The sequence below is a fragment of the Ochotona curzoniae genome, unplaced genomic scaffold, assembly GCF_017591425.1.
Source record: "Ochotona curzoniae isolate NIBS_2020 unplaced genomic scaffold, NIBS_Ocur_1.0 contig_4612, whole genome shotgun sequence".
Taxonomy (NCBI): Eukaryota; Metazoa; Chordata; class Mammalia; order Lagomorpha; family Ochotonidae; genus Ochotona; species Ochotona curzoniae.
Window position 1 is genome coordinate 62703 of NW_024466343.1, and position 27287 is coordinate 89989.

At 42.9% G+C, this 27287-nt stretch overlaps 1 protein-coding gene across 2 annotated transcripts in view; it reads right to left on the minus strand.

Annotated features, from left to right (window-relative positions):
* The window catches only part of WLS (Wnt ligand secretion mediator), a 111140-nt gene that overhangs the window by 21396 nt on the left and 62457 nt on the right, over positions 1–27287 (minus strand). For both annotated transcript variants that reach the window (XM_040987204.1, XM_040987205.1), the window contains 6 exons: positions 12699–12823; positions 7944–8105; positions 6743–6879; positions 3475–3643; positions 1861–1958; positions 1443–1506 (listed from right to left, as the gene is read on the minus strand). In XM_040987204.1, coding sequence (XP_040843138.1) covers positions 1443–1506; positions 1861–1958; positions 3475–3643; positions 6743–6879; positions 7944–8105; positions 12699–12823 — 755 coding nt within the window. The remainder of the gene's footprint in view (positions 1–1442; positions 1507–1860; positions 1959–3474; positions 3644–6742; positions 6880–7943; positions 8106–12698; positions 12824–27287) is intronic.

The window sequence follows — 27287 nt, forward strand, 5'->3', positions numbered from 1 at the left end:
CCATGAAATTTTCAAAGATTTCTGTTACTAGGGAGTCCAAATTCTCTCTAGAGCTGGTGAACCAGGGTTAGCAGGTTTGAAAATCACTGGGTTGGTCCTTGGATTTAGAATGAGACTAGGATGATCTGGAATTGTGGAGAGGGGATCTGGAGCGGTGGGTACAGCAGCCATTGCCAGGGACCCTCAGCCACCAGAGGAAATCATACTAAACTGAATGGGGGCAGAAGGATACATAGCGAAGGTGGGAGCTGCGAGGGTTGAGACCCAATGGGGGACTGGGGCCACCAAGGCTTGGGGTGGCATGAGTTGGCTTGAAAGGGACCTGACTCCAGATCCCTCTGCTGTAACAACTCTCCCTCAAATGGGCTTTAATATTTTTTTAACAGATAAGGAGTTAACATGTACACTTCATTAAGATATTCAATGCAGTTTCTCTTTTCCCATGACTAAGAGTGCCCTGAAATAAGGAAATGCAGTTACATGCCACAGAATTAGATGTTTATTTGCTTTTTTTTTTTTTTGCCTTCTGTCCTATTGAGACTATCAAAGGGTGAAACTGCTTTAACATTATCATGTTCTTTGCTGAGCAGAAGGCAAGTAGTGGAAGAAAGGTGGGTTCAACTCCTTCATCTTAAAGGCAATGATATTGCTAACACAGTTTGATCTAAAAGTTTTTGTGGTGCTAAGAAAATAATAGAAATACAAGAGGCAAACAAAGCACATTTGCAAGCCCAGGTAGCATATGAGTCAGCTGTCACCAAACAGGGCAACACAAACCTTTTCCCCATTCTAAAGGAAAGTCTTTTTTCTCCCAGAGCACTTATCATATTATTCAGGAGGATGAAATATTTAAATCCTGCATCCTTAAAGGGATAAGCTAATACTGTCACTTCTGCTTCATGAAGATGACTCAAATAGAGTTTATGCCAGCCAACCAGAGGTCTCCTTGACTCCTTTGGAACTAATCACCTTAACCTTATCTCCACTCTGTTTCAGAAATGAATAGCATTGGCATGGTGTGCCAGCATATCACGGATCTGCATCCTTGTTTTGTGTGGTTTCATGTAGGCCACCTGAGAAACTGGCTCTCCCACAAGGCCCAGGCGTGAGCCTCAGTGGCTCCAGGGAAAAGATAGCCATGCTTGTCTGCAGGAAACAGTGTGTAATTGATCATTTAGTCAGGCTACCGTCAGGCCAGCAACTCTGACTCCTCTGCCGATGGGACAGCTGTAACTTTCTTGCCTTGCCTGCTCTCATCTGGGCTTGAAGGCAAGTGGTAATTCTTTTCATTATTTGCCTTAATTGCACTGTTATCATTGGTCTGAGGATCAAAGCTCTAGCTGAACACATTTGGAGAGCTTCAGCTAAGCCTCAGAAAATGATTTTGGGGACCTGGGAGCTCTAGGAAGCAATAAAACTGAGAGCCCATCAAGGAAGGATACAGCCAGCTCTGTTCCAACATCTGTAGTCCAGATACTGTAGAAGGGATTCGTGAGTTGTACCCCTCTACAAAGAAAAGGAAGACATGATTAATACAAAGGCAAAAGGCAATTTTCCATTTTAACAGATTCTTAGCTTTGCAACTGGAGGGCTTGGGGATGTGTTTTGATTAAGAAACATCACGGAGAACCTAGAGAGAAATTAAGTTTGTAGAACACAAACAGCTTAAACATTTTTGTAAGTATAAAGGGTTATGCTCTTTAGTTAAATCCAATCTTTTCCTGGGGATGTGATTATACCCAGTGCTTTCATCCCAAAGGTTCCCAATGACCATTCCTGTTTTGGAATATTCCTCCTACAGAAACAGGTGATAAAATACCTTGGACATTCCAGCTTAGAGTCCCACAGGCACCTGCTCACCTCTCACACATGTCAAAGATGAAAAGGCAGAAGGAGCCAACGGCAATGGGTCCAACTTGTTTCCAGTACCCTGCAATGTGGTTCCGTTCATGTTGATCCTGAGGAAAACCAAGTTAAGAAAGGAAATAAAAGCAGGAGGAAAGCAGAGCAATTCTATGGGTGAGACTGTCTCTCAGGCAATGCCTATTGACCACTTATTGTGCATCAAGCACCATGCCAGATGCCAGGAATGCGGACCAAGAAAGACAAACATCTGTCTTATTCAGCAGTTCACTCTGCTGGCAAAGTTCATTGTATACTCAGAGCCTTAGCAGGCCTATCCCCTAAGAGTCTGGCAGCAGTAAGAATTTGATACTGTGGGAACACAAAGAAAGGCCCTGAACTCAGGTGGGAAAGTTCTGGGTCCACACAATAATTCATTTAGACTTAATTCTTGTATGATGTACAACGTGTATCTTTAAAATTGTGTGATCTTAAAGACATTAAAGGCAAAACTAAATGAAGCATGGGCAGAGTCTTACTAGTTAGAAAACTAGATATAGTGTCTCATCATTTTTATTCAAACCACAATGATTATTCGTAAGAGACACACAAAGACACTAGCAGAAAAAAAAATGGAGAAATGGAGGGCGTCTGTAAGGTGAGAAAGTGAGGAAAGCTGAAAAATATAGCTGAGCCTCCAGAGTGGAGCAGCTCACATCAGTTCACTCTGGACTAGCCTTACTGGCTGGCAGTCCTGCTCTTGCTCCTAAATTTCTTTCTCCCCTCTCCCCTCTCCGATTCCAGAACCTGATACAGAGACTCAATTCTTCAGGCGTCTCGGCTATAGGACCCCTCGTAGTAAAGGACAGATGGCCCACATCAAGCACAGCAGCAGGCAAGAGCCTCTCTCCCTGGAAGTGTAGCGGGGGCTGAGAGTCCTGATGGTTATGAGTAAGCCATGATGGGATTTAAGAGCAGGCTACTTTACCAGGAAGACCCTGTGTGTGACTCGAGGACCAAGTTCTAGCTGGCACACTGCTTCAGACTACAATGTGACGATGGTATCATGCCTATTTTTATCTATAGGGCCTTCTATCCCTCCTGAAATAGGATTTGGTGCCTGTGTAAACCAAGGACACCATGGAGGTCAGTGTTTCACAGTAACAGAGGTTACTGGGCCACCTGAACACTCTGCCAGCTGGCAAGAGGCAGGCCCAGGTTCTCTGGTGGCTAACCTGTTCCTGGGGATAGGACAAGCTGAGCTGAAGCTAACAGGCAAGAAATAATCATCCTTGTAATATCTCTGTGTTTAGTCTTCTCAGTATAAGCTATCTTACCTCATTTAATTCTCACAAAAACCACCAGCCTGTAACAGTAGGCTTTCAAATCTCATTTTATATACAAGGAAGCTGAAAATCTGAGTGGTTTTGGAACTTGTTTAAAGCCACTAGTTAGCACATGGTAAAGCTGGAATTCCAATTGGAGGCCCTGAGTCCAGGAATCCCACCTGTAATGACTAGCATATGCTTTCTTGCTGGCATCTGCCTAAGATAGGGAGGTGGTGTCAAGCTCAGCAGCCTGCATGGAATGGCTGTGGTGTAGATGTCTGTCCACTTGCCAAGGGGAACTTACCATCATGTGCTCACCACAGAAGATGATCCAGAAGGACAGAAGCATGGCATAGAAGATGCCCTGTCGGATGTCACCAAACAACAGCATCCATGTCCAGTCAAATCCGATGGAAAACCATTCCACTGGGATATTGATAAAAGTCATGGAAATCCCAAGGGCAAAGATAACCCTGAGGGTGAGACAACATGAAAAAAGCCACTTCATTTCTCTGGGAGGCAGAGCTTCAAACATCAGAAGACTGGGCAAGCAAGATGCTACTTGTTAAGACTGAAGCCAGGTGATCTGTCTCTTAGCATTCATGGTGTGTTTCTACAATGAGATGAAAGAATGTCCTCCAACTTTGGCAGCACTGCACAATGGGCGGATGGTATGCTATCATTCCTGTACCTTTGAGTTTTGCCTTAATACTCCCTATTTTTCCTGATACCACCTTCGATGAAGAGTTCCCTGTGATGTTTTGTTCCCTTTGACTTTTTAAACAGACCCCATCAAGTATAACTGCCTTCTCTTCCCTATTCAGGTTATCAATAACCTGGTCATTAACAACACTTATTATTATGATGATATCCTCGGCAATGATGAATTAGGCATGTTTCACAATACATGTTTTGAAACACTATGAAATATAAACTCTTTGGTCTGAATGTTGTGCGTTTATAACTGCTTCTCTCAGCATATTATTGATTGTCCCTATCCTGTCAAAACATCCTTCTTCTGTCACTGATTTACTAATTCCCATGCGATACCTACAATGATTATGTACAGATGAGGTATGTGTTGTCAGGGCTATAAATGTCTAATTGAATAAGACTAGTTTTGACTCTTAAAGACCTATTTAGTGAAAAAGTGATAAAAGGAGACAACCAAGACATAATAGGAAACACTGTATGGAAATAGTGAACACTGCTACTAGGACTTCAGACTTTGACAACCATTGAAATTAAGCTGAGCTGAGTCAAAATTAGGCAGTGAAAAGGGCATTCCAAGCAGAGGGTAGAGCTTGCATAGCGGCACGGAGGCTGGGACAGACCTGAAGCATTGAATGTTCTATATGTGTAGCACTTATCAGGAAATGAGAGGATGTGGCATCAGAGAAATCAACAGACCCTGAGCTCATGCAAAAGCTTGCATATCTCATTAGAAAATCTGAAATCTATTTTGAGGAGACTAGAAGATGCAATAAAAAGTTTAAACAATGGAATGACGTAACCAATGAATTGATTTATTCATTCAACGTATATTTATTAAACACTTGGGTACCAGCCATGGTTCTAGATGCTGAGGATATGTTCATGAGCAAAATGAGCAAGGGCCTTTTTCTTGTGATGTCTGCAATCACACAGGAAAAGGGACATACAGGGGTGAATGCACTCAATGGAGAATGAACATTACAAAGAAAAATAGACAAATGGAGAGTGCTCTTTCCCTCCCTCTCTTTGTGTAACTGATTTTCAAATAAATAAATACATCTTTTTTAGTGTGGGAGGACTGGCATTATGTCACAGTGGATTCAGCTTATTAGTGCTGGTTGGAGTTTTGGCTGCCCCCACCTCTGATTCAGCTCCTTGCTAATGTGCCTGGGAAGGCAGGGGAAGATGGGCCAAGTGCTTGTTTCCCTGCCATCCCTGTCTGCTGTGTTAATGTGAGGAATAAATCAGCAGGTGGAAGTCTCTCTCCATCACTCTTCCTTTCTCTTCCACACTGCCTTTCAAAAATAATTAAGTAAATAAATAAATAAATGAATGAATAAATCTATCTTTAACAACAACAACAACAAAACAAGTAAGAACTTGTTTACGTTGAAAATGAAAAAAACCTTAAGAAAGACCTGAAGGAAATAAGGAACCGGTATGTGAAATAATGTTGCAATTATAGAGAACTGTGAGTGCAGTGGTCCTAGAATCACTGACAGGGTTGGTAGGTAGTGGAGTGGATAGGAAACAGGATCAGAGGTGCCAAGAGGCAGAGCATCAAGGGGCCAGGGCAAAGGAGATGAAAAGCCAGTAGAGTTTTGAACAGAGGAGACACATGATCTGATTCTTCCCTTAAAATGAATAGATTATAGGTTCTTACATGAATAGATTATAGGGAGAAATATGGTGGAAGTGAGAAACTGGATAAGAGGCTATTTCAAAAGCAATCAAGGTGAGAAGGGTTGATGGGTTAGTTAAATTTACATGGTGGTAATAAAAATGATAAAGATTTCTGTGTGGGCTAGATGAGTAGTATGAAAAAAGAGAGAGAGAGAGAGAGAGAGAGAGAGAAGCACAGGATGACTCCTGGCTTTCTAATCTGAACAACTCGAAGGATAGAGTTATCATTTACTAAAATGAGACAGATCTGGAATGGGAGGAAAACAGTGCCATCTTCTGCACATATCACATTTTGATACCGGTGAAGATGCTAAGGAAGCAGCTGGCATACTGCCATCTGGATGTTGGGGGAAGCTGAGGCTGAGAATGTAAGCCTAATGTTAACAGAGGATTGATAATTTGGGATACGTGCAGATATATGAGATCACCTTGGGAATGAGCATAGCTAACAAAAAAAACCTGCCTATTTCTAAAGTTTTAAGAAGATGGAAATATGGAAGGAAAGAGTAATAGAGACTGAGTGATGATCAGCACAGAGGAGTAACCAATGGAAGGATGGAGGAAGCTCTCTGAAAGCAAAGCATCTGGTCAAGTGCATTAAAATCTGATGGTGAGCCACAAGAGCAAGCAATGAAAAGTGATCCTTGGTTCTGGAATGTGAAGGTCACTGTTGATGCCATTAGGTGCAGTTTTAGTAGTGTAGCAGAGATGAATACAGGTTGCAATGGCTTCTGGAGAGAATAGGAAAGGAAACATGAACAAATATGGATAAAAAATGATGCCATGCCCTTAGGAGGAAGTAGCAAAAAGAGAGTTGTGGTAACAAATGGGAGATGGCTGAGCATGTTTGTGTATTAATGGAAATAATTTACTAGAAATGGAAAAGGAAAGAGTATGTCCACAGAAGCATTGACCTTCCGTGGACCAAAAAGTTGGGCTTAGTGAGGAGTAGACCCATGGATCAGAGAGAAGCATTCAATTCTCACCATAGGGATGAAGAGAAAATAGGAAAATGTGAGAGAGGAAGACTCCCGAGGATTTCACAATGCTTTGCTTGTCTGAAGGACAAACAGGAAGCCCAATCAGAATATAACGGCTCACGGGAACCCTGGAAAGCCAAAGTTCCGTAAGAGTGCTGCAAAGTTCTGAAAGAGTGCTCTGAAGTTAGCTCTTACTTTTCCAGAAGCACTGGGGGCCGGGACATCATGGTGATCCTCCTCCAGTACCAAACCATAATGATGAAGATGCTGGGCGTGAGGAAGGTCTTCATGGCAAACCACACCTTGGTGAAGCCTCCATTTTGGTGGATTCCCTAGATAGAGACCAATCATAATGTTGAAATTGAACAGACCTTATTATCACTTTCTACCATCAAATGCATGGGGGGTTGGCAAGTGAACATGTTAGCTGAACATTCAAGGTCAAGAGCTTTCATATTCACAGCATGTTCTGCCCTCATCACCCCTTGGTCCTTTCTCAGGCATTGTGAAAACATATATTAAAAGACATAAAAATTGCCCCATCCTAAGCTAAGTGGATGACTGGGAGCACGATCAAAATTTTTCCTGACATGTCATTGAAATGCCCAGTTTGTTGAGAATGGCAAGTGTGCTATCGAAAACATAGACAGCGGAGGGCTGAGAAGTACGGAAAATGTATCTAGTCACAGTATATCATTAAATGAAGAAAGCAAGATACAAGGGGCACAGTAAGTTCTCATCCTCTGTAAAAGAAGGGCTGGGTGTGCGTATGTGTTTCTATTTTACGTATCCACATACTGCTGAAAAAGCCTACAAGATCAATCAAAATCTCAACTGTGGTTCCTTCTCTAAATAGTGAGATAACACAGGTTGTTGTTATGCTCATCTGTGTCCTTTCCTGCACTTTCTAATTTTCTTTGAAAGAACATATTTTCTTGTGTGACTTTTTTAGATTAAAAATAGCCTCTTGACTCCTAGTTTTTCTTCTTCTCCAGTTAAATAAAAATGAAAGAATCTAAAGCATCCCCATTTCCTTTAACATTTGCATTTGCAAGGTAAGGGATGTTAAAAAGCATTTTTTTCTTACACTTATCTCAGGGCTCTTCATTATGCAATGCTATCATAATCACTGTAATGATCTTAAGTGATCATAATTGCAATAATAATTGCATTGTTTTCCATTTTTGTAATCTTGCACACAAATTAATTCTTTTTGATCTCAGCTGTCTCAGCTATGTTATTATTCCCACTGCTCGGACCAGAAAACCGAGGCAAGTGAGGCATGGAAAGGGAAATATTGAGGTGGAGTTTCCTTTCAGACAACACACCCAAGAGCTAGTGTATTTGGTCTGTGTTTCGGTGTCACTGCCTGCTCAGACCAATCACAATTACTTACCACCAGTCGAATATCCTTTATCTCCCCAATCCCAACGTTGATTTTTTTCTTCTCATTTACAGGCAGCCGGATGTTTAGAAGGTAGTATTTATGAGCCACAGACCCAATTTCCATGAAAGGAAGCACATCACACTCATAGTAACGGCCTTCGTGCTCTGGCGTCTGGAAGGAGAGCAGAAGGTCTGAGGCAGAGCTACCATTTCCAGTAGAGGTATTTGACTTCTTCTACCTTTTTACCAAAGGTAAAATTTTAAAGATGAATGCTTAAAAACATGCATTAGCAGCACAGACTAACAGGACATAGTGAAGATATACAGTGCACCAGCTACCCTTCTATCGCCTAAACCACATGTGGGACAGAATCAGGAATCTCAGGTAAAAAGCAGTTCTTTCCTGTCTCTTAACACCTTGATCAGTTCTTTCAACTTCAGCAGAGCCTTGCAGCAGGCTCATCTGGTCTACCAGGGCTCGGAGAGCTTTTTATTTGTAGTGAATCACAGGAGATCTCTGAGGCACTGCAAGAAGAGTCAGCTTCTTTAATGTCCTGGCGGAAGCTCTGGCTAGCATTCATTGTACTCTGATGGTCCCTGATTGTTTTCTTGGATCTGGGTTGAAGTAGGAGCCGTCTGCCAAGGCTCAAACCAACTGACACACTGACTGTGCAATGAGGATGCCATGTCTACAACCAAGGAAACATCTGCTATATCCTAAGGAGTGAACTTTAGATCCTAGGGCCACTACAAGAAGAATGATTAATAATCCCATTGTTTGCCTTTCCCTGAACCACTCCAAGTGCGAATGTGTGTAGAGATGCAAGGTAGCTCCTTGATCCATAGAAATCAAGTCTGCTAACTATTACTCAGGCTTTCTAATAAGTTGGTTTTCGATTTCCATTGTGATTGATAAACACATGTAAATACGTCTTAGTTAAACCTGATTCAGTGCAGATACTCCTCCTGCAAGAGAAATCTAAAGCCCGTAGCCCCCACATTCAGGCTTGCTGATGAGCCAGCTCAGGCAACTGATTGGGCTTTTCCTCCTCCCCCCTCCTTTTTTTGAGATTAAATCCTCATTTTTACTGACTAAATAACCTTCAAATTTGATTTTCCAACCAGGTTGTGATTATTTCAGATGACAACAGTTAGGCCTGAAGTGCAACATACACAGCCTTGTGAAGATGGAAGGCACACGAGCAAAGGGAGATGGGGACCAAAATAACAGCCGGCTCGGCGCTTCCTTCTCCCTTTCCCGTCACTGGCCTTGGCAGACATCACCAATCAGTCAAGACAGTTCTCGTTCTTGTTGAGCACACTTGCAAGTGGGATTATCAAGAAGTATTTTTACACTCCAAGAATTCTGTTTCTTTCTCAAATCTTGACTGCAGGGAGCTGGATGGGAAATGAAGCAGCTGGGACACAAATTGGCACTCATATGGGATGAAAGCAGGTGTCATAGCCTGTGGGTTAACCTACGTGGCAATGCCAGCCCAGAGTTGGGCTTTTAAGCCTCACCACATAATATTGTTGCTTTCAGTTTTGGTGGTGAAGAGAATGCTCAAGTGCAGAAGGAGCAAAGGTTTTGCCAGACATGCCCCAAGGCAAGCCAGGAAGAGTCCTCAACTCCTGGCCTGGAGCTCAGATTCTAGTTCTGATCTTGACCCTTCTTGAGTGCCTGGGGCCACCTGACTCTCACTTTCCCTCTGAGTCAACAAGAAGGTTAAATATGCTGATTTCAGGGCCATTTCTAATTCCCTGTCTCTCTCAGAGTATCTTACATTTCTCTGTCTCTGTATTAACATTCAGTAAAAGCAGAGGTTAGGAGCAAAGCATATTTACCTTTGCTTACAGAGCAGGAACACTAGCAATTGTGAGATAAATTTTCATAAGTTGAACAAATTGAGAGAGACATATTCGCTTCCAGGATCTTGTGCTGGCCTACCTGCTTTGGAGCCAAATCAGTGTATCTTGTGAAACAGTTTTTGTTGATGTATTGAAGTTCTGCCTCTGTCAGTATTTAGGGCATTTAAAAAGAAAGATTTTCTCTCTCACCTTGCTTTCCCCATCGCCTCAGTTCTCCCCCAACTGCAGCGTGAGCCTGGCTAATTAGGACAAATTACAGCAGGTGGCAACTTGGCTTTTTTTTTTTTTTTTTTAAACTTCACAATCCACCAGGGACTAAAAAGCTTTAAACCAATTTCTCATTTAATCTTCAGACTCAAGACTAAATTTCACTGCAATCAAAAAGCATATATTTGATGATTCATTTCCCTCACACCTTTCAGGCTTAATATCTTTCCTGAAAAGGATCAACACATCCTAAAGATAATTAAGCAACTGCCATTAAGAAGCAATTGCAAGCCAACAACCTTCCCCCCTCATTCTGCTTTCTGGTGCTCTCCAAGTGTGCAAACCAGGTGAGAAGTGACTTTTCCCTTTGCTGAGGATGAGTTTCTGTAACCCAAAGCCCTTGCGCTTACATTCTCAAGCAGTCTTTCTCTTGAAAAAGTGGTCAACTTACAGTGCCTCTGGAGGAGTTTTGAGGAATTGCTTCTGTTGCATACCATAATCTGAAAATGCCTCCATTATTTTCATTTGCCATTCATTTTACCCACAGATTGTCCATAACTGCCTGTCCAAAACAATTCCAGATGGTTCTGTTTGCAAGGGGTGAGTAGAACCCCTCCCCCGAGACTTTTGGAGTTGAACAGAATGAGTCTAAAGTCTGACCTCTTGATGCCACGCCAGGATTTTGATTCATTAGGTGGTAAGCTTTGAATGTCTTTTCTACAAGTCGTGTTGGAATTTAGTGCTACCATGATGGTATGAAGAGTGTGATTTTTTTAAGAGTGGATCCCATCGTGAGGGCTTTGTCCTCATGCATCAATATGATTGGGTTTCCTGCAAGTCACTTGCCTTCTCTTTCTCATGAGTAATCACTCATCCTTTGACCATGTTGTGTCACAAAGGCCCTTGGCAGGTGCCAGCACCATGTTCTTGGACTTCTTCTCATTTCTAGAACTGTGAGCTAAAGAGGATTCTATTGTGTATCATTTATCCAGTCTACTATACCACTATAGAAGCAGAAAATAGACTAATGTAGTAGCTTGGGATATGAGCTTGGAATTCACAGTTCCTACAAGCTTCCAAGTGATGCTGGTAGCATTGGTGATGAGATCTTACATCCATAGCTGTGGTCTAGAAAGTATGAGGCTGGGAGACTAAACAAGGGCCAGGTATTGTAGTAGTGCTTATGTGAAGGGTATGTGGTTTGCCCATGAGTCTTAGCTTGCTCCTTTAACTCAGATGGTGTTTCTGGTTAACAACCCCTTTCATGCTCAAGCTTGTTCCAAAGATGCTGAGTTATGAGGTCACTGTTTTTATGTTCATTATCTTCTCCAGTCCTTACAAAGATTTCAAAGTCAATTGCATTAACACAGTTTGCAGAAGAGACACTGAAGATTGGTTTATGTAAGCTTACCTAAAGTGACACAGCCAGGAATTAAAGGTAAGTATGCTTTCCTTCTGACCTGTGTTTTGGCTGAATATTAACACAGTGACCTGCCTTATCTCATAACCTGCTTCTTCCGGTCTGGTGCATAAGATCAGGGTGTGGTATCACAGGCTTCATTTTGCCCTTTTTACTTTTTCACAAAAAGACTATCACTTCACAGTAACAGGCAAAAGAAATGCTTGAAAAGGCCATTGCAAGAAGAGATGAACTAATTAACCAATTAAATTAGTATTGCAAAGCTAGCCATATCCTTCAGGCAACTGATTTGATTTTATCAAATGAAAAAAAAAACCACATAATCAAAATATGCCTTAGCAGAGAGCTTGTTTTCTCAATCACTTCCCACACTTTCCTGAATTTAGTTCACCTAGTCAGTGATGCTGTGTGCCAGCATGCTAGAGGGATATGAAACATGATGAAAGCACTAAGTATGCCTCAATCCTACCTTCAGAGAGACTTTCAAAAGTGGGTGCAGGTGCAGGAAGAGCAGATTCTTATTGAGGTATGTGCGAGAGGAACACCTGCCATTTGACAAAGCCCTGGCAAATTGTGCTTTGGTTCTTGTCGCATGAAATTTGACTCTTCTCTGAAGGTCACAAGTTAATGTCTGCATTTTAATTTATGTGGCATCTAAGGCCTTTGTTCACAAGATCAGGTGTGCCTCCACTCAGTGTGGGATTGTTGCCTTGTTCTCGGGAAAAATTGAATGAATTTTTATGAAATAAATAGTGATGGGAGAGTCCTAAAGATGGGTAGGATGGCTGAGGTGTGTGCGTGTCTGTCTGTGTGTTCTTGACTGAAATGAAATCTCCTCCCTCAGGTCCTTTTTTTGTCTGTGCTGTTTCCTAGGATAACTGACTTCAGATCTGTACATTCACTGTAGCAACAACCAGATGTCTAATAAACTGAAAATCAGATACAACAATGATGGAATAGGAACAGATTCTTGCCCCTAGACATAACTTAACAATGTATAAAGAACATTTTTAACTATTGAGATATATAGCCAAATTATGTGCCATAGGGGGTATTTCAGAGAAACAAGTAAATAGACTTTTTTCCCCTCCTTTCCTGGGACATGAATCCACATTTTCCTCTTCTCTAGAAAGATGCAAGATAATAACTAATCTGTGTAGTTCAGGCATGCCAAGAAATGAGGAGCACACCTGTGAAGTGTAGCCAATCTTCCCATATACCTGGAGACCAAATAAACACTCCATTAGCTTAGACATCAAAGCATCCTACCTTGGGGGAGGTGAAGGTGCACTTGAGTTTCCGGGGAACTCTCTCATGGGCCATTTCAGTCCACTCAGCAAACATATCATCACGGTAAGCCAGGGAGACATCCATGGAAACTTCAGCATTTTCCCCTGCGAGAGAAAGAACGCACAGTTCTGAAAAGGCTTTGGGGAGGATATTTTGGAAACAGTTCAAAAATTCTTACAGGCTCTGTCATGGAAAATACTAAGATGAAAGAGATACATCAACTCTAATCAAATGCCAAATCTGAAGTCTTCAGAGTCACAGGGTGAAAGTTTAAACTGGATGTTGGTCCTCCCAGGATATCTCCACATAACTTCCTCCGGAGACAGGGAACTCACACTTTGATCAGCTCAAATGGTCTCAAATTTTGACTCACTGAGAGTATTTATGCTCCTGTAACTTGCACCGGAGGTCACAGATCTAGCCAAAGGAGACAACGCGAAAGGTGAGGGCCTCCCTTCTTCTGTAAAATGTGCTTCAGGTACTTGCAGATCACACTCTGCTTGTACTTTCTCTCTTCCTCTCATAAACGCAGCCGCGTTTATTAAGCACCGCTCAGACAGTTTAAGCCTTTTTGGTGCTTGCCTCTGGACACTGTAGCATGAAAGAACGCTGCTTAAAATGATGCCCATGTATCCTGGGTGTAGCTTCTCCCTTTCCCTCCCTCCATTCCCCAGATACAGGAAGAAGAAAATTAGAAACAATTATTTCGTTCACTTTCCCCTGTTCCTCAACCCTCCCACTGTAATTGGTAGACATGCATCCTTCTTGACTATGCAAACATTATCATCAAGACAAATAATAAGATAAATCTTTTTTAAAAAAGAAAATACGTCCATGAATCTCTAAAATATAGGATCTGCTATTCTTCTAGAACTCAAAACCTCTTCTTTGTACTATAACCAAAATTTTTAAAAGATTTATTTATTTTTATTACAAAGTCATATATATGGAGAGGAGGAGAAGATCTTCTATCCGATGATTCATTCCCCAAGTGATGCTATGGCCGGAGCTGCGCCAATCTGAAGCCAGGAGCCAGGAGCCTCTTTCAGGTCTCCCCCAATGAGTGCAGGATCCCAAGGCTTTGGGCTGTCCTTGACTGCTTTCCCAGGCCACAAGCAGGGTGGCCAGGATTAGAACTGGTTCCCATATGGGATCCCCATGCATTCAAGGCGAGGACTTTATCCGCTAGGCCACTGTGCCAGGCCCTCCTTTGTATTATAACCAAATTAATGTAAAAGGCAAAGGATTGTTCCACAACTAAAAGCTTTTATGCAGATAGGCATGTAATAACGAGCACCTGAATGCACAAGTGGATGTTTGTCCAAATCCTTCCACGTCGTAAGGACCATGGGTGGGTTAAATTCATTACTCCCTGCTAAGAATATCAGTGAAAAGTATGTCTATCCATTTGTCCTGTTTTCAGCTACATTGAGTGAACTCAAGAACAGCAGGGTCTTAATGAGGACCCACTGGGGTAGGAAACTGGCTCATTTCAAAGCTCTGGATATTCAACCTTGGGTGAATCTCAATATCCAGGCACCTGCATTTGCTCATCTGTGAAGTGACTCCCACCTCCAGGGTTGTTGTAAGTATTAAGCAAAGTCACTGAATGATGTCTGGTATGCACAAGGTGCTTTATAATCATTTCTCCAAGCTGAAATACACAGATGTCACAGAGGGGCAGGCATAAATAACAGCTATTTAGACAAGTAGGGCTTTGCTCTACAATGTCTAGGACAGTTAAACCTGATGTGACTAGGCGGTGTATTTCTGATTTTTTTAAAAAGCAAATCCAGGAGAAGGAAGAATAACACAAGCATCATGAGATCATGAGACTGTTCTAGTGCAGGCAAAAACGTCATGAATTCCAACATCCTTTATAATACTTTATTACTTGTAAAACCATTTAAAAAACATGGTGGATTAGCTACTACGTTTTCCTCTCCCTGTTGAAACTCTATGGAAAATGCCATATGGAAAACAAAGGATATTAACCCACAAGTAGAAATACAGAGATACAAGCAGGCCAGATTTCAACAATCTTTTCCAGTTGAAAAGTAGTTTCCTGACACCCACAGAATAAACTCTCATAGAGGGACTATTCTGGAAAAATAAACCACCAAGCTTGACAGAATCCCAAAGCACTCTAAATTTGAAAGCACCAGGGGCTGAAGGCATGGTGCTGGACACAGGATGACAAAGAACACTGGATGACTCTATGTCACCTTCCTATCTCTGCATAGTCCAAGTAGAGACTCTGGACTCTGGGACACCAAACAGCACCAAAAAACCCGGGGCTGATTGTAGAGAAGACTATAGTAGCCTGGATAAGAAAGCACGTAGTCTCCAACTTCGGAGAAGCACTAGTCAGAATTAGCTTATTCCCTGAGCTAGGGTCCAGGCTGGTTACTGTAGTATCCCATTTGGAAGCTTCAGTCATTTACAAAAATTTGGCTAGAGTTCCCATCCATAAGTCAACTACTAGGAACCAGGGTCTATCCTTTTCAATTTTTGCATTAGGGTTAATAAGAATAATTGGGATTGTGAATTGTGTTGAAAGAGAAACACAGGACTTAAAAGTACCAAGCTGAAAAGCTATAAGAGAAGGTGTCTGATAACCTGGGATACCTGCAACAATTCACATATTATGTACCCTCAGGTAGGGGTGGCCTTAGACACAAGGATGGCTCTTATTCTTGGTGCCACATTTTAAAAGGTCTTACTGCCTCTAGCCCTCTTCTTCTAGTCCCTTCCTTACTGGACAAAAACACTCTGAAGTGAAGGAGACATACACCTAGAGCCTACCCCTAATCCCATGCTCTTGGACTCATATCTTGCTCATGCTCAAGGACCTCAGGGCTTTAGAACACTCACCCAGAAAGCTCTGACACTACTTCTAAGGGCCTGCAAGGCCCTGGGATTAGCTCTGGGAGCTCAGGAGGTACACAGGCTGCTGTTGGTAGGAAGAAATGGATAGAGCTTGAGTTTGGAGTGTGGGTGTCTACACATGAGCATCCCTCTCTCTGAGATGGAGCCTAGGGCAAAGAAAGGGAGTCTGGCGGACCACACTTCCTGGTCAGTCATCTTCTGGCACAGAATTTTGGCAACTCAGAGAATCTGAAATTCAAACCTGCCCTTCCAGTTCATTATGCAACAAAACGTGTCGTAATCAGAGGATGGAGCATATCTGGCTTAAAGTTGGTGACGTTTTAACTACTCAGATACATGGGTACCCTCTGCATGATTACCATTGTCATGGACCCCTGGTATAGAGCAGGCACCTCTTGGGGGGAGCTTGGAGGATTTGCCTCCTGTCTGGGCTCAGCTCAACAGCTGCTCTAATCTGCTGAGGATCCTCAAAGGAAAAATTATTTTTAAATATGTTATTTTTAAAAACAAGCAAAACACCTGAATTATGTTAAGTTAAGGTACAATTACTCCAAAGGAATTCCTTGTGACTTCTGCAATTTCATTTAATTATTTCATTTAGTTTTCCCCAACACCTCCATGAAGTGATCATGGATACAGATATTTCTTCCTCCTCCTGCCCCTCCCCCTTCTGCCTCCGCTGCTGCTGCTGCTGATTCTTCTTATTATTATTTTTCCTTTCTTTCTAAGGATTTATTTATTTTAAAGCAGAGTGATAGAGAGTTTAGGAGAGATACAGAAACAGATAACAGATACATCTACCTTCCATCTACTGGTTTACTCCTCAAATACTTGCAATAGTCAGGGCTGGGCCAGGCCATGATACAAATCTGGAACTGAGTAGCAGGAGCCCAGGTAATTAGGCCATCTGCTGCTACCTTCCCATGTGAGCTGCAGGGACCTGGTTTGGAAGCTAAGTAGCTGGGACTCAAAGTGATACTCAGATTTGGAATGCCTATGAAGACTCTGATCTTCCACAAGACATACCTTAGATACTTGAAACCACATTACCTATACAAAATACATAGCTTACTGTAGGAGAAATATGTACTATATCTGTGATATCACAAGGGTGGCTCATTATATTGTCTGAAACCAACCTAGTAGCTCTTCTAACAATTCCCTGGATAAACGTGGCATGATTCTTGAAGGACTGGACGGGAATCCCAGGAACACCAGTGTCCATACCATGGCTTTGATGTGATCAAGAACAAGTTGACTCTGAATGGGAAGGGGGGACAAGTGCCCACTAAAGGAGGCAGCTGTTCTGAGCTCTGCTTATGAGGTAATGGTTTCACAACCTTTTTTTAAATTATTAATTACGTTGCATTATGTGACACAGTTTCATAGGCTCTGGGATGCTCCCATCTCCTCCCTGTGCCCTCCCCCCATGGTGGATTCCTCCACCTTGTTGTAATGTTACAGTTCAAATTAAGTCAAGATTCTTTCGTTGCAAACATATACCAAGCATAGAGTCCAGCATCTTATTGTCCAGATAAATTCAACAGTTTCTTGGGGGAGACCATCTCTGTTCTGAAGGTAGAGCTGGCAGAATATCATCCGGATCAATTTGAAGCCCCAGCACAACATCAACCACAATTTACAACATTATGGAATTAATTGACATGGTATTGAGTAACCAACACATTAAAACAATGCAAGTTCTTAACCACATCCTGTGACTACTTCATTGACCCTTCAGTTTTTGTACACAGAACCGGCTGCTATACACCTTACAGTGGCTACAGGGTACTATTCGGCTGTCTCATGTCTGTTTTCACAAACTTTTTTTTTAAAGACATGTCAGAAATCCAGATTTCTAAGAAACATCACCTAATGTTTAAATGTCAGGAGCTAACTTATAAAACAAAACAAAACAGTATAAAATCTCTGCACAGGTCAATGAACAAAGCATTCAGTTCCTTCTGAATAACTTGGTGACACTAAATGTCTTCACACTGGCTACCACTCCACCATGTGTTTCTTTCCATTTCATCAACAAGTAAAGTCTTTCTAAAGCTTTCTGTTGTTCCACATTCACTACGCAGTGCATGCTGCCTTGTTCTCATTCATCACTTCTATATTTGGTGTGCAGTTGGGAGCACAGGTGTTAGTCTTCCTGCATAGAGATACAGAAGTCAAACCCATGGCCTTCGTCTTATACAGTATTTTGCCATTGTGGATGGTGTGCACATAGAATAGAAAGCACAGGGAGGAGGGCATGATCCTCTTGCTTTTCTCTTTGGATTATGTAGCATCAGCCCCTAGGCAGATGCTCTACTTCCTGACCTGTTAGAACATGGACTTACCCTTAGGGTTACTGTATGAGAGATACTTTGCTCAGAAAGTATTCACTGTTGTTCTTATTATTTTCTTATGGGAGGAAAACTCAATAATTCAAATAAATCCCCAAGTTTCAGGTACATGGAGCTTTCCACTAATCACCCCAATCCAAACTTGGAACATAAAACTCAGCAACAAGAAAATGCTGGGCAGAGGAGCCCAGAGAAGCTGTGTATTCGGCAGCTGGAATCGCTTTCTCTTCTGCTTTTGATAGGCTTGGGAATTAAGTTCAGCTTTAATGACTATGTTGCATATAATAAAACACCAGTTTCGTGACTCCTGGGCTGCTGCGTGGGCAATACTTCCCCCTCATCCCCACTCTGGAGATAATGAAGGAGAAGAATCCAATTTGATTTTCTTGGGAGAATGGCAGGAAAACCAGTTACATGTGGTACCTGGAGAACCTTTTTTTTTCTAAAACAAGATCACTGGTTATATCAGTCCCATAGAATCAACTATAAAGACACTGGCCTAGGGCATCTATGGATCAGAAATTCGTGATTTCCCACACCTATATCAGACCATCAGTTTTGGTATAGAAGCCCATAGGTCTTCAAAGGTAATCAAGTTTTGTATCTTCCAAATGGCTTTGAAAACAAACTTTGGCCTGGTAGAAAACACATATTATGAAAAGAAGGATGTAAAGTTGCTGTGGCCATCACACCTGGCTTTCCATTCTGCCATAGATACGGTGCTCTGATGTGAGGAAACCTGAGCTCTAGGTTTCTTTCTGTAGGAGCCAAGTCAGACCACAGAACAAGATCACAGGCAGAAGGAATCTTGTCTTTCCATATTAGGAAGCATCTCTACTTACACGTCAAGGAAATCTTTAGCACTCTGCTAGTTTTGCTTTCTTGCTCTGAGAAAAGCACTTACCAAATAGTTTTTCTGTAGACAAAAGCAAAGTCAGAAAGGAGATAAAGTCTTCTACATAAACAAACAAACAAAAAAAAAAAAAAAGGAGGAGGAGGGCCAAGAATCTGGGGAAGACATTGAGCAACCCCTAGAAATCTAGGGCAGTTGTTTCAAGCAAGAACAGCCTGTGGGGCTGGAGTGAAATGAGAAAAAGAGACCCACAGCCTCCCATCCAGGCTTTGAACACTCTCTATACCGAAATGGAAATTGTCCAGCTGGGACAGTACAGAGAACACAAATCTGGGAGTCATACAGTACCCAAAGTTTTGAATTCTATTTCTATGACTTCCTGGACGTGACTTTGAGTAAGTTTTGATTTTCACCTTTGCAAAATGGAAATAGTGAGACATACTTGCTAAGAGATTGGCCATGTGGCACACAAAGGCACTAAAAATACAAGTTCTAGGGCCAGCATAGTGGTACAATAGATTAAGCCACCACCTGCAATGTCCTTATCCTGAATCAGCACCAGTATGAGTCTCGGCTTCTGAACTACCAATCCAGCTCACCATTAATGCACCTGGGAAAGCAATAGATGCTGGCCCAAGTGCTTGTGCCTCATCAGATGGCTTCAACGTGGTCCAACCCTGGCCATTGTGGTCATTTGGAGAGTGAGCCAACAGATGAAAGATCTCTCTCTCTTTCTCAATCTATGTCTTTCCTCCTCTCTTTGTCAACCTGCCTTCCTACAAATAAAAGAAATGTTCTTTAAAACACTTCATTTAATTCCATAATGGTTAAGTTATAGTGTTGGCCAATTAATTGGGACTAAAGGGGGAAAGAGAAAGGACAAGTGACATTTGAAGAGACAGAGAACTAGTTTATCATTGCCAAAAGTTTTCTAGGTTCCTAGTGAAACCTTGATTTTCTTGAGCCTTTGCCCTGGGAAACAGATTAAAGAGGTTTTTCAATGCTCATTTGCATTCCTGTGTTACATAGGGAGCTGCCAGTCACCAGTGTTTGTTTGGGTAACCTCAGAAGGAGGCCACACAGACCTCCTCCCAGCCTCTTGCAGACATATAATCTGGGGTTATTTTGTGCCAGCATTCTTTCCCCAATCAAAAACTCTCTGACCTGGCTTGTACATTCTTGATGCTTTCAATTAAGGATATAACAAAACCAACTCTGTCCTATATCCATGGTTAGGTCTAGCAAAAATGGACTTAGCTAATTACAAATTTGGTCCTGACTGTTTCCTTACGATGCCCTGCAGGCCTGGGTGTGAGTGGTCATAAAAGTGAATGAGCACAACCATTTCGCAACCCAGCCTAACAGTTCAGCTCACATTACCTCTCTCATCTTTCCTCCTCATGTCAAGCATTTTTACCACAGAAAATATTTTCCATATGTAAGAAGACATCTTTCTAAGTACCCCCTACCCCATCCCTGCAGCGTCTTGCTATACTCAGACATAGTGTCTCTTGGTTGAAATCTGGTGTCTATGAAATCTGACTAGGACCAAGAAACCCACTGCTCACATTAGGCCTGTTGCAAAGTGAAAACTTCCCAATGGATGCTAGAAAACATCTATTTGTTTCTATTGCTTCAAGGCTATACATCTGGAAAAGTAACCAGGATGTCAACTATTCTATAAATCAATGGGCCTGAAGGCCCACAGTCCATGGAATTGGTGTGTGCTGCCATTGAGTGAATTTTAGTGCAGCTTTTCAACTCTCTGGCTCAACACACTAATTCTGAGACATCTAACTGGTCTCTGGAATTCTGGTCTTTCTCTCCAGTGCACATTTCCCGCTACAGTTTCAATCTGTAGGTTTTACCTACACTATGTCTCCTTTGCTGTGGTACATAAAATCAAATCACCAAACTCTGTCCTCTCCACTGAAGGCCTTTCAGATTTATCCCCCCACTCCTTGACCACTTTCTTTGTTGATCACTGCACCATTCTGTCAGCCATCAGCTTTCTTGATAACGAAAACACGTCTCCCATCCTTGCTCAATGTTCACATCATAGTCCAAAAAAAAACTTCTAATCAAAATTTCCATTTTTACTCAGTCTATAGTAGAGTCATGTAGGCTGAGATCTGGTGCCTGGTTAGCCATTCAGATTCCTAACCTGTAATTCCCTCCCCTCTGGCTTTTACCCAGAGGGCCACCTGTAGCACAGATCCCCTTCCCTCCAGTTTCAGGGTATAGGAAAAAGAGCTCAGCACTGCAGATGACAGCCTGGCCTCATGGCTCACTCCAACCACTTTGTGCCTGAGCAGTTGCAGCAAGTTGGTGACTTTCTCTATTTGTGAAATGGGGGCAATGGTAATGTCTGTCTCTGCTGCTGGTTTGTGAAGCAAATGACTGCTCACTCGGTACAGCCCTGGAATGCAGTCAACACTTGTAAACATTGGCTGCTGTTTCAAGGCTGCTCCTTGAGATCATTTACTTGTTGAGGTCAGGGTCTTCATTAGTGAATCAAGTTCAAGTAAGGTGCTGCCTTTGAGAGGATGAGTGGCAAAAGGGTTTCTTTCTACCTGGGCTGTACAGTGCTGGGGATCCCCAATCACAATGCACCAACGCCTGAGCTACTCATCTATAATTCTACCAGGTTCACCCTGCCTGACCTCACTCAACAATACTCAGTCTAGCCCCCACCCTATAGTAACCACTGCCCCAGCACTGTAACACTTTCCTACCACAGTGCTTCTTCCTATTTCTCCATGTCTCTCTCCTCCTCATCGCTCTCTTACATACACTAGAGGATGCTGAAAGCCAGGGATTGCATCAGTCTTGGCCATAAGCTTATCAACATTTTTACAAGAAATATTCCTTTTAATTTGATGAATTTCCCATAATCACAATCTTTCCCCCAAAACTTTTTCAATCCCAAATTTTCTCTGCCACTCTGTGTCCCTCTAGCAAACAGTGTGCCCTACTTAAGTGGCATTCACAACCCTCCCCCTCTATTGCTTGCTTTCCTACACATGTGTACACACACACATACATACCCAGAACACATGTCTCAGAAAAATGATGTTACTAAAATTTGCACCAGTCTCACCAAGAAAAAATGTGCCTCTTCTCCAGGTCTGTGTAGAAGGAGAAACATTTAACATTTTGATGTGAGAGATACTGAGCAAGAGGAAGCTCCCATTTGCTGGTTCAGCTTCCACACACCTGCAAAGGGCAAGCTGGGAGCTGGAAACTCAATGTGAGTCTGTCAAGTAGGAGTCAGGAGCCCAACAACTTGATGCAGCATCATTACAAGGATCTGCATTAACAACAGGAAGCTGGGATTGGGAACTAGAGTTCAGTATTGAACACACGCACTGCAGTATGGGATATGGGGATCCTAACCAGTATTTTACCCTCAAGGTTAAATGGCTGCTCCAGAAGAGGAATCTGTCAGGGAAATGATTCTGAGAGGATTCTGCATCTCTTCTCCTCCTTTCTGAATTATAATATGGAATTGCCCTTGTACTCTGCTGGAGAGAGCAGCAGAGGTGAGGAAGAGACAGGATGTAACCTCTGGGGCCAGAAACCAAGAATTCCCTATTCCTCTCCTAATGGTCCTGGTTTGAAGACTAAAGCTAAGCTATGTGAGCCTTTCAGGTTGGTGTGATGTTCATGCAGTCCATAGAGTTAGGAGAATAGGCAGGAATTCTGACAAAAGGGCTCCAGACTTAAAAAAAAAAAAAAAAAAAAGCAGACTTATGAGGCTCAAGCCCTGGGTTGTGTCTCTGGAAAACTCGAATCGGAAAGCCTCTGTGTTGGACTATCTAATTCAGTTTTACATCCACCAGATATTTTAAAAACAATTTCCCTGCACAATAGTGGGAATGGAAAGGCATTTGAAACAAAGCCAGTGCTATCAAACCATTCACATTGGAGTTGCATGTATATGCATAAATAAGTATTATCCCATGTCGTCAGTAGTGCATTAAACAGTGCATGTAAAGTGAATAGTTGGCAAACAGAGGTCAAGAGCCCTGCGTGCAGCATAGCACAGAAGACATGATCTTCAAGATCACCCCATCCAGAAGCGGTAATGTTTACCTATGAATCCTAGGCAACAAGGCAACAAAGTAAGGGAAGGGATTACAGGCGGGGAAGCTGCTTGTATAAAATGTCATGAGGGACTAGCGTGTGCATGGACTGCACTTAAGCTGTCACTTGAGACACATTCATGTCATATTCGAGTGCCTGGGTCCAGTCCTGACTCATTTCTTATGCACAGCTTGGAAAGCAGCAGGTGGTGGCTCCAGTGGTGGAGTCCCTGTCTCACATAAGGAAGAGGAGATGAGAACAGAGTCCCTGGCTCCGGGCTTTGACCTCACCTAGTCCCAGCCTTCGTGGGCATTTGGAAAATGAGCCAGCAGATGGGAGCTCTCAGTATGTCTGCCTCTCTCTTTCTCTCTACTTTTCTAACAGTGTTTCAGAATAAAATTTTAAAATGTGTTTGTGTAAATGTAAAACAGCATTGTCATTGTGGCAGAGAACACCAGAGGGTGTGGCAGTGTTTTATTTAGGAAGATGGTTAAGCAAGGGCAAGATTGTGGCAGCTGTGTGAAAGGCAGACAGACGGGGGTACTCAGGGAAACAGCAGAGGAAACTAAGGCCCTTGGCATTACATGGCTCACAGAACACTAAAGATGCTTTAATCTAGAAAAGATTACATCTGAGGAATTGGTTTCCCCAGGAATATGAAGTCAACACCGAGTCAATCTTTTTCCAAACAAAGAGAGAAATCAGACCCATCCAAGCTGGCAAGTGTTGAAACCCAGTGTGGCACCAGCTCTTTCCCATTTGACCATAATAAACATAAGTGTGGAACAAAAACAAATTTGACAGCCAAGGGAGGCAAACACACAGTGGGCTGCTTTGCTTTCTCCCCAGGACACCGCCATGCACACAGCATTTAGAATAGCTGGGCTGAGGGCTGGGAAAAGCTACCTGCCTCTCTCCCGCTCCCTCTCTGAATGCAATTAGAGAAGAGCTTCATTCACACTGCATCTAAAAATAGACCATGGCAGCATGCACAGACTGACAGCTGCATTCTCCTACAGTAACCAGGAAAGGAAAGAGATGGCTAATTTAACTTAACGACTTCCAAAACAAACCTTGCAGAAGGAGCCCAGCATAAAGAAAAAAACACAAAAGATCAGCTCTGTCAAAGAGTTGGAAGAGGCATAGGGTTACTGTCAAGCCATTTATTAGTCCTCCCTAAATCCTAGGAAGTGGCCCAAGTGCATAAGCTGATCTACCCAGAGTCTCACAAGAGCTAGGGCAGCTGGGGCCATAGGGATCCAGGAAAGACCAGAAAGTTTCTTCTCTGACGTCCTTCAGGTATTGCCTGGACATCCTAATAGTCACTCGTTTTCTACAGAAGATAAACGAACTAAGTTTTGCCTCCATCTCCAGACCTAAATTATATTCTGCCTAGCCCAGGGCATTAAAAAAAATAAAGAAAAGAAAAGTGATCCAGGAAATAAATACAGATCATTAAGGGGCGAAACCAGGTGCCTAAAAGAAGCAAACTGTTTCTCTCCCACCCCTGGGTTCTAAAATGTTTCCGTTCTCCTCCTGTTTGCCTTGCCCGGGGAGGTGATTATGGTCTGGCTTCAAAAGAGACAAGAGATGGCTTGTGGATGGCAGCAGATCCTCTCTCTGCGACTCTCACACAGATCTGGGCCAGGCTGCAGTGGCTGCCAGCCAGTGACCAGTCGGCCCACTATACCCGGGCAACCCCTCACCTGCTACCTCCATGGCCCTGGTGACCATGACAGGGCTGTTTGAACAGCTGTGTTATTTCTGGACACAAGCCATTGTTACACACAGAACTTGTTCCTTACAGCTTCTGTGGGCAATTATCACCTTCAGAATTTGGGGTTTCATTTGTTAAAGAACGCTCTCGGGCCCGGCGCGGTGGCGCAAGTGGTTAAAGGTCCTCGCCTTGCACGCCCGGGATCCCATATGGGCGCCGGTTCTAATCCCGGCAGCCCCGCTTCCCTTCCAGCTCCCTGCCTGTGGCCTGGGAAAGCAGTCGAGGACAGCCCAAAGCTTTGGGAACCTGCACCCGCGTGGGAGACCCGGAAGAGGCTCCTGGCTTCGGATCCGCATAGTATCGGCCCGTTGCGCTCACTTGGGGAGTGAATCATCGGACGGAAGACCTTCCTCTCTGTCTCTCCTCTCTGTATATCCGCCTTTCCAATGAAAAAATAATAAAAATAAATCTTTAAAAAAAAAAAAAAAAAAAAAAAAGAACGCTCTCTCCTTTTTCAATTAACCAGGGCAGTCCCTGAAGTTGAGTTCTGGATGGTAAGGAGCCAATATTCCACTGCTGCTCCCACACCTCAGCGTTGCCAGGAGATGGGCAGATTCACAGTGCTCCTCAGTGTGCCCACCACACAGTGGACCACCAGAGCCTGGGTTGAGCCCTGGATGATTTCCACTGTACCTCTGCTAATACCAGCCCCCTGCTCCATCAGGAGGCTTAGGCTAGACCCCAGCCACCCACCCCAGCCTGTCCTTTGTGGTAATTTCTATTTGCTTCTCATAATATGGGTACCCCTTTGCTCTGTGATAGGTTTCTAACAGCACCTCTGCATCACCTGCCCATAGAACACTGAATCCGGAGCAGCACACTGTATACCACCCTCAGCACCTGGGCTGCTCCCATGTGCCATCACTGTGCAGAAGCCAGCTGGACCTGGACCCTTGTTTATCCCATACATGTTCCCTGTTTCCAACCTCTTTTTCCTGTTAGTAGCTACGGAATGAAGCAACCCAACTTACTTCTGCGCTCTACCCATAAGCCCTATTTTTCTCTGGATGGAATACATTTCTTTCTGCAGTCCATTTTGGAATTCAATTATTAGCCTGCCTGCCCTCTCTCGTATGTTCTGCTCACCAGGGGCAACTGAACATCATTTCTTGACACTGAAGAGCTCTCTGAATTGAGTTTACATACAAAGGCAGTGTAGTTTTTTTTTTTCAAAGAAACATTATGATTCTTAAGAGTTCACTTTTTTCCTTTTCCATTTTTTAAGGGTTTACTTATTTTGAAAGGCAGAGTGATAGAAAGGGAGACACAGGAGGATCTTTTATTCATGGGTTCACTCTCCAGGACTGGTTCTGCTGGAAACTCCTTCCTAATCTCCAAGGAGGGTGTCAGTATCCAAGCACTTGGGTCAGCTTCAGTTGCTTTTTCAGGAATGTTAGCACAGAGCAAATAGGAAATGGAGAACCCAAAACTCAAAAGAGAGCTCCGATATGGGGGAGTGGGTGTGACAGGTGGTACTGAATCCACTGCACCACAACACTGACCCCCGGCTCCCAAGAGTTCACACTTTTGAATGTCTACTATGCGAAGGCATTTTCACCTATACAGATGCCGGGAAGGCGTAAATGAAAATTTGCAACCTCAAAACAAGGAAACTGAGGACCATGGCCATGCTGCCAGTTTCGGAGGGAGGTCAAATATGCTGAACCCAGTGTTGCTCAAGTCTGAATTGAAGTTTTCTCTCACAGACCACTGTGTTATAAGATTCTACGGTATCTGCTCATTAGGAAAACCATTGTGTGCACTGATAATACCCACTCATTAGCTGTCCAACTGAACCAATTGCTAAATATGCTATGCTCTTTCTGATGGATCACATGATTACTAATGTCCCTTTAAGTCCTAAAATTTAAAAAATGTAGCAGTCTTAGCCAGCACCAGATATTTAAATATTTTTACATTTAAAGCACTGTGGCAACAAAGGACAAGAAAGCCATTCCTGCCATTAGAACATGACAATTTGAGTTCAGTTAACACAAAGGTTAAACAGCTGACAATTACAAAAATACAAGAACAATGGATTGATCACATGGTGGTACTGGACCAAAAAAAAAAAAAAAAAAAAAAACGGTTATAACTTTTCACAAAAGGGATTGGGTGTTTTGGTGGAAGTGGCCAAACTGCTGCTTGGAACACCTGCATCCCATTTCAGAATGGCTTGGTTTTGAGTCCTGATTTTCTGGGCTCTGCATCCCAGTTTCCTACTAACCTATACCTTGGGATACTGAAGTAGCGGGGTCCATGCCACCCAATGGGAAGATTCAAAGAGAGCTCCAGGCTCCTGGCTATAGCCTGGCTCAGCCCTGGCTGTTGCAGGCATTTGGGGAGTGAACCAGCAGGTGGGACATCTCTTTATTCTCTGCTTTTCTCTCTCATTCTTTCTTCCTTTCAAATAGATTTAACAAATCAATAAACTATTTTTTAAAAAATAATAATGATACAATAAGAAAAGCAAATTTCAACAATGGTAATTTCTCCATCCTCAAGATCTATCTGTGCCGCCAGCAAGAAGAGCAGACCCGGCACCTGCAGGGAAAACCAGCTGCTAGAAGGGGTCCCGTGTGCTTCATGGGAAAGCTTTGTTTCTGACA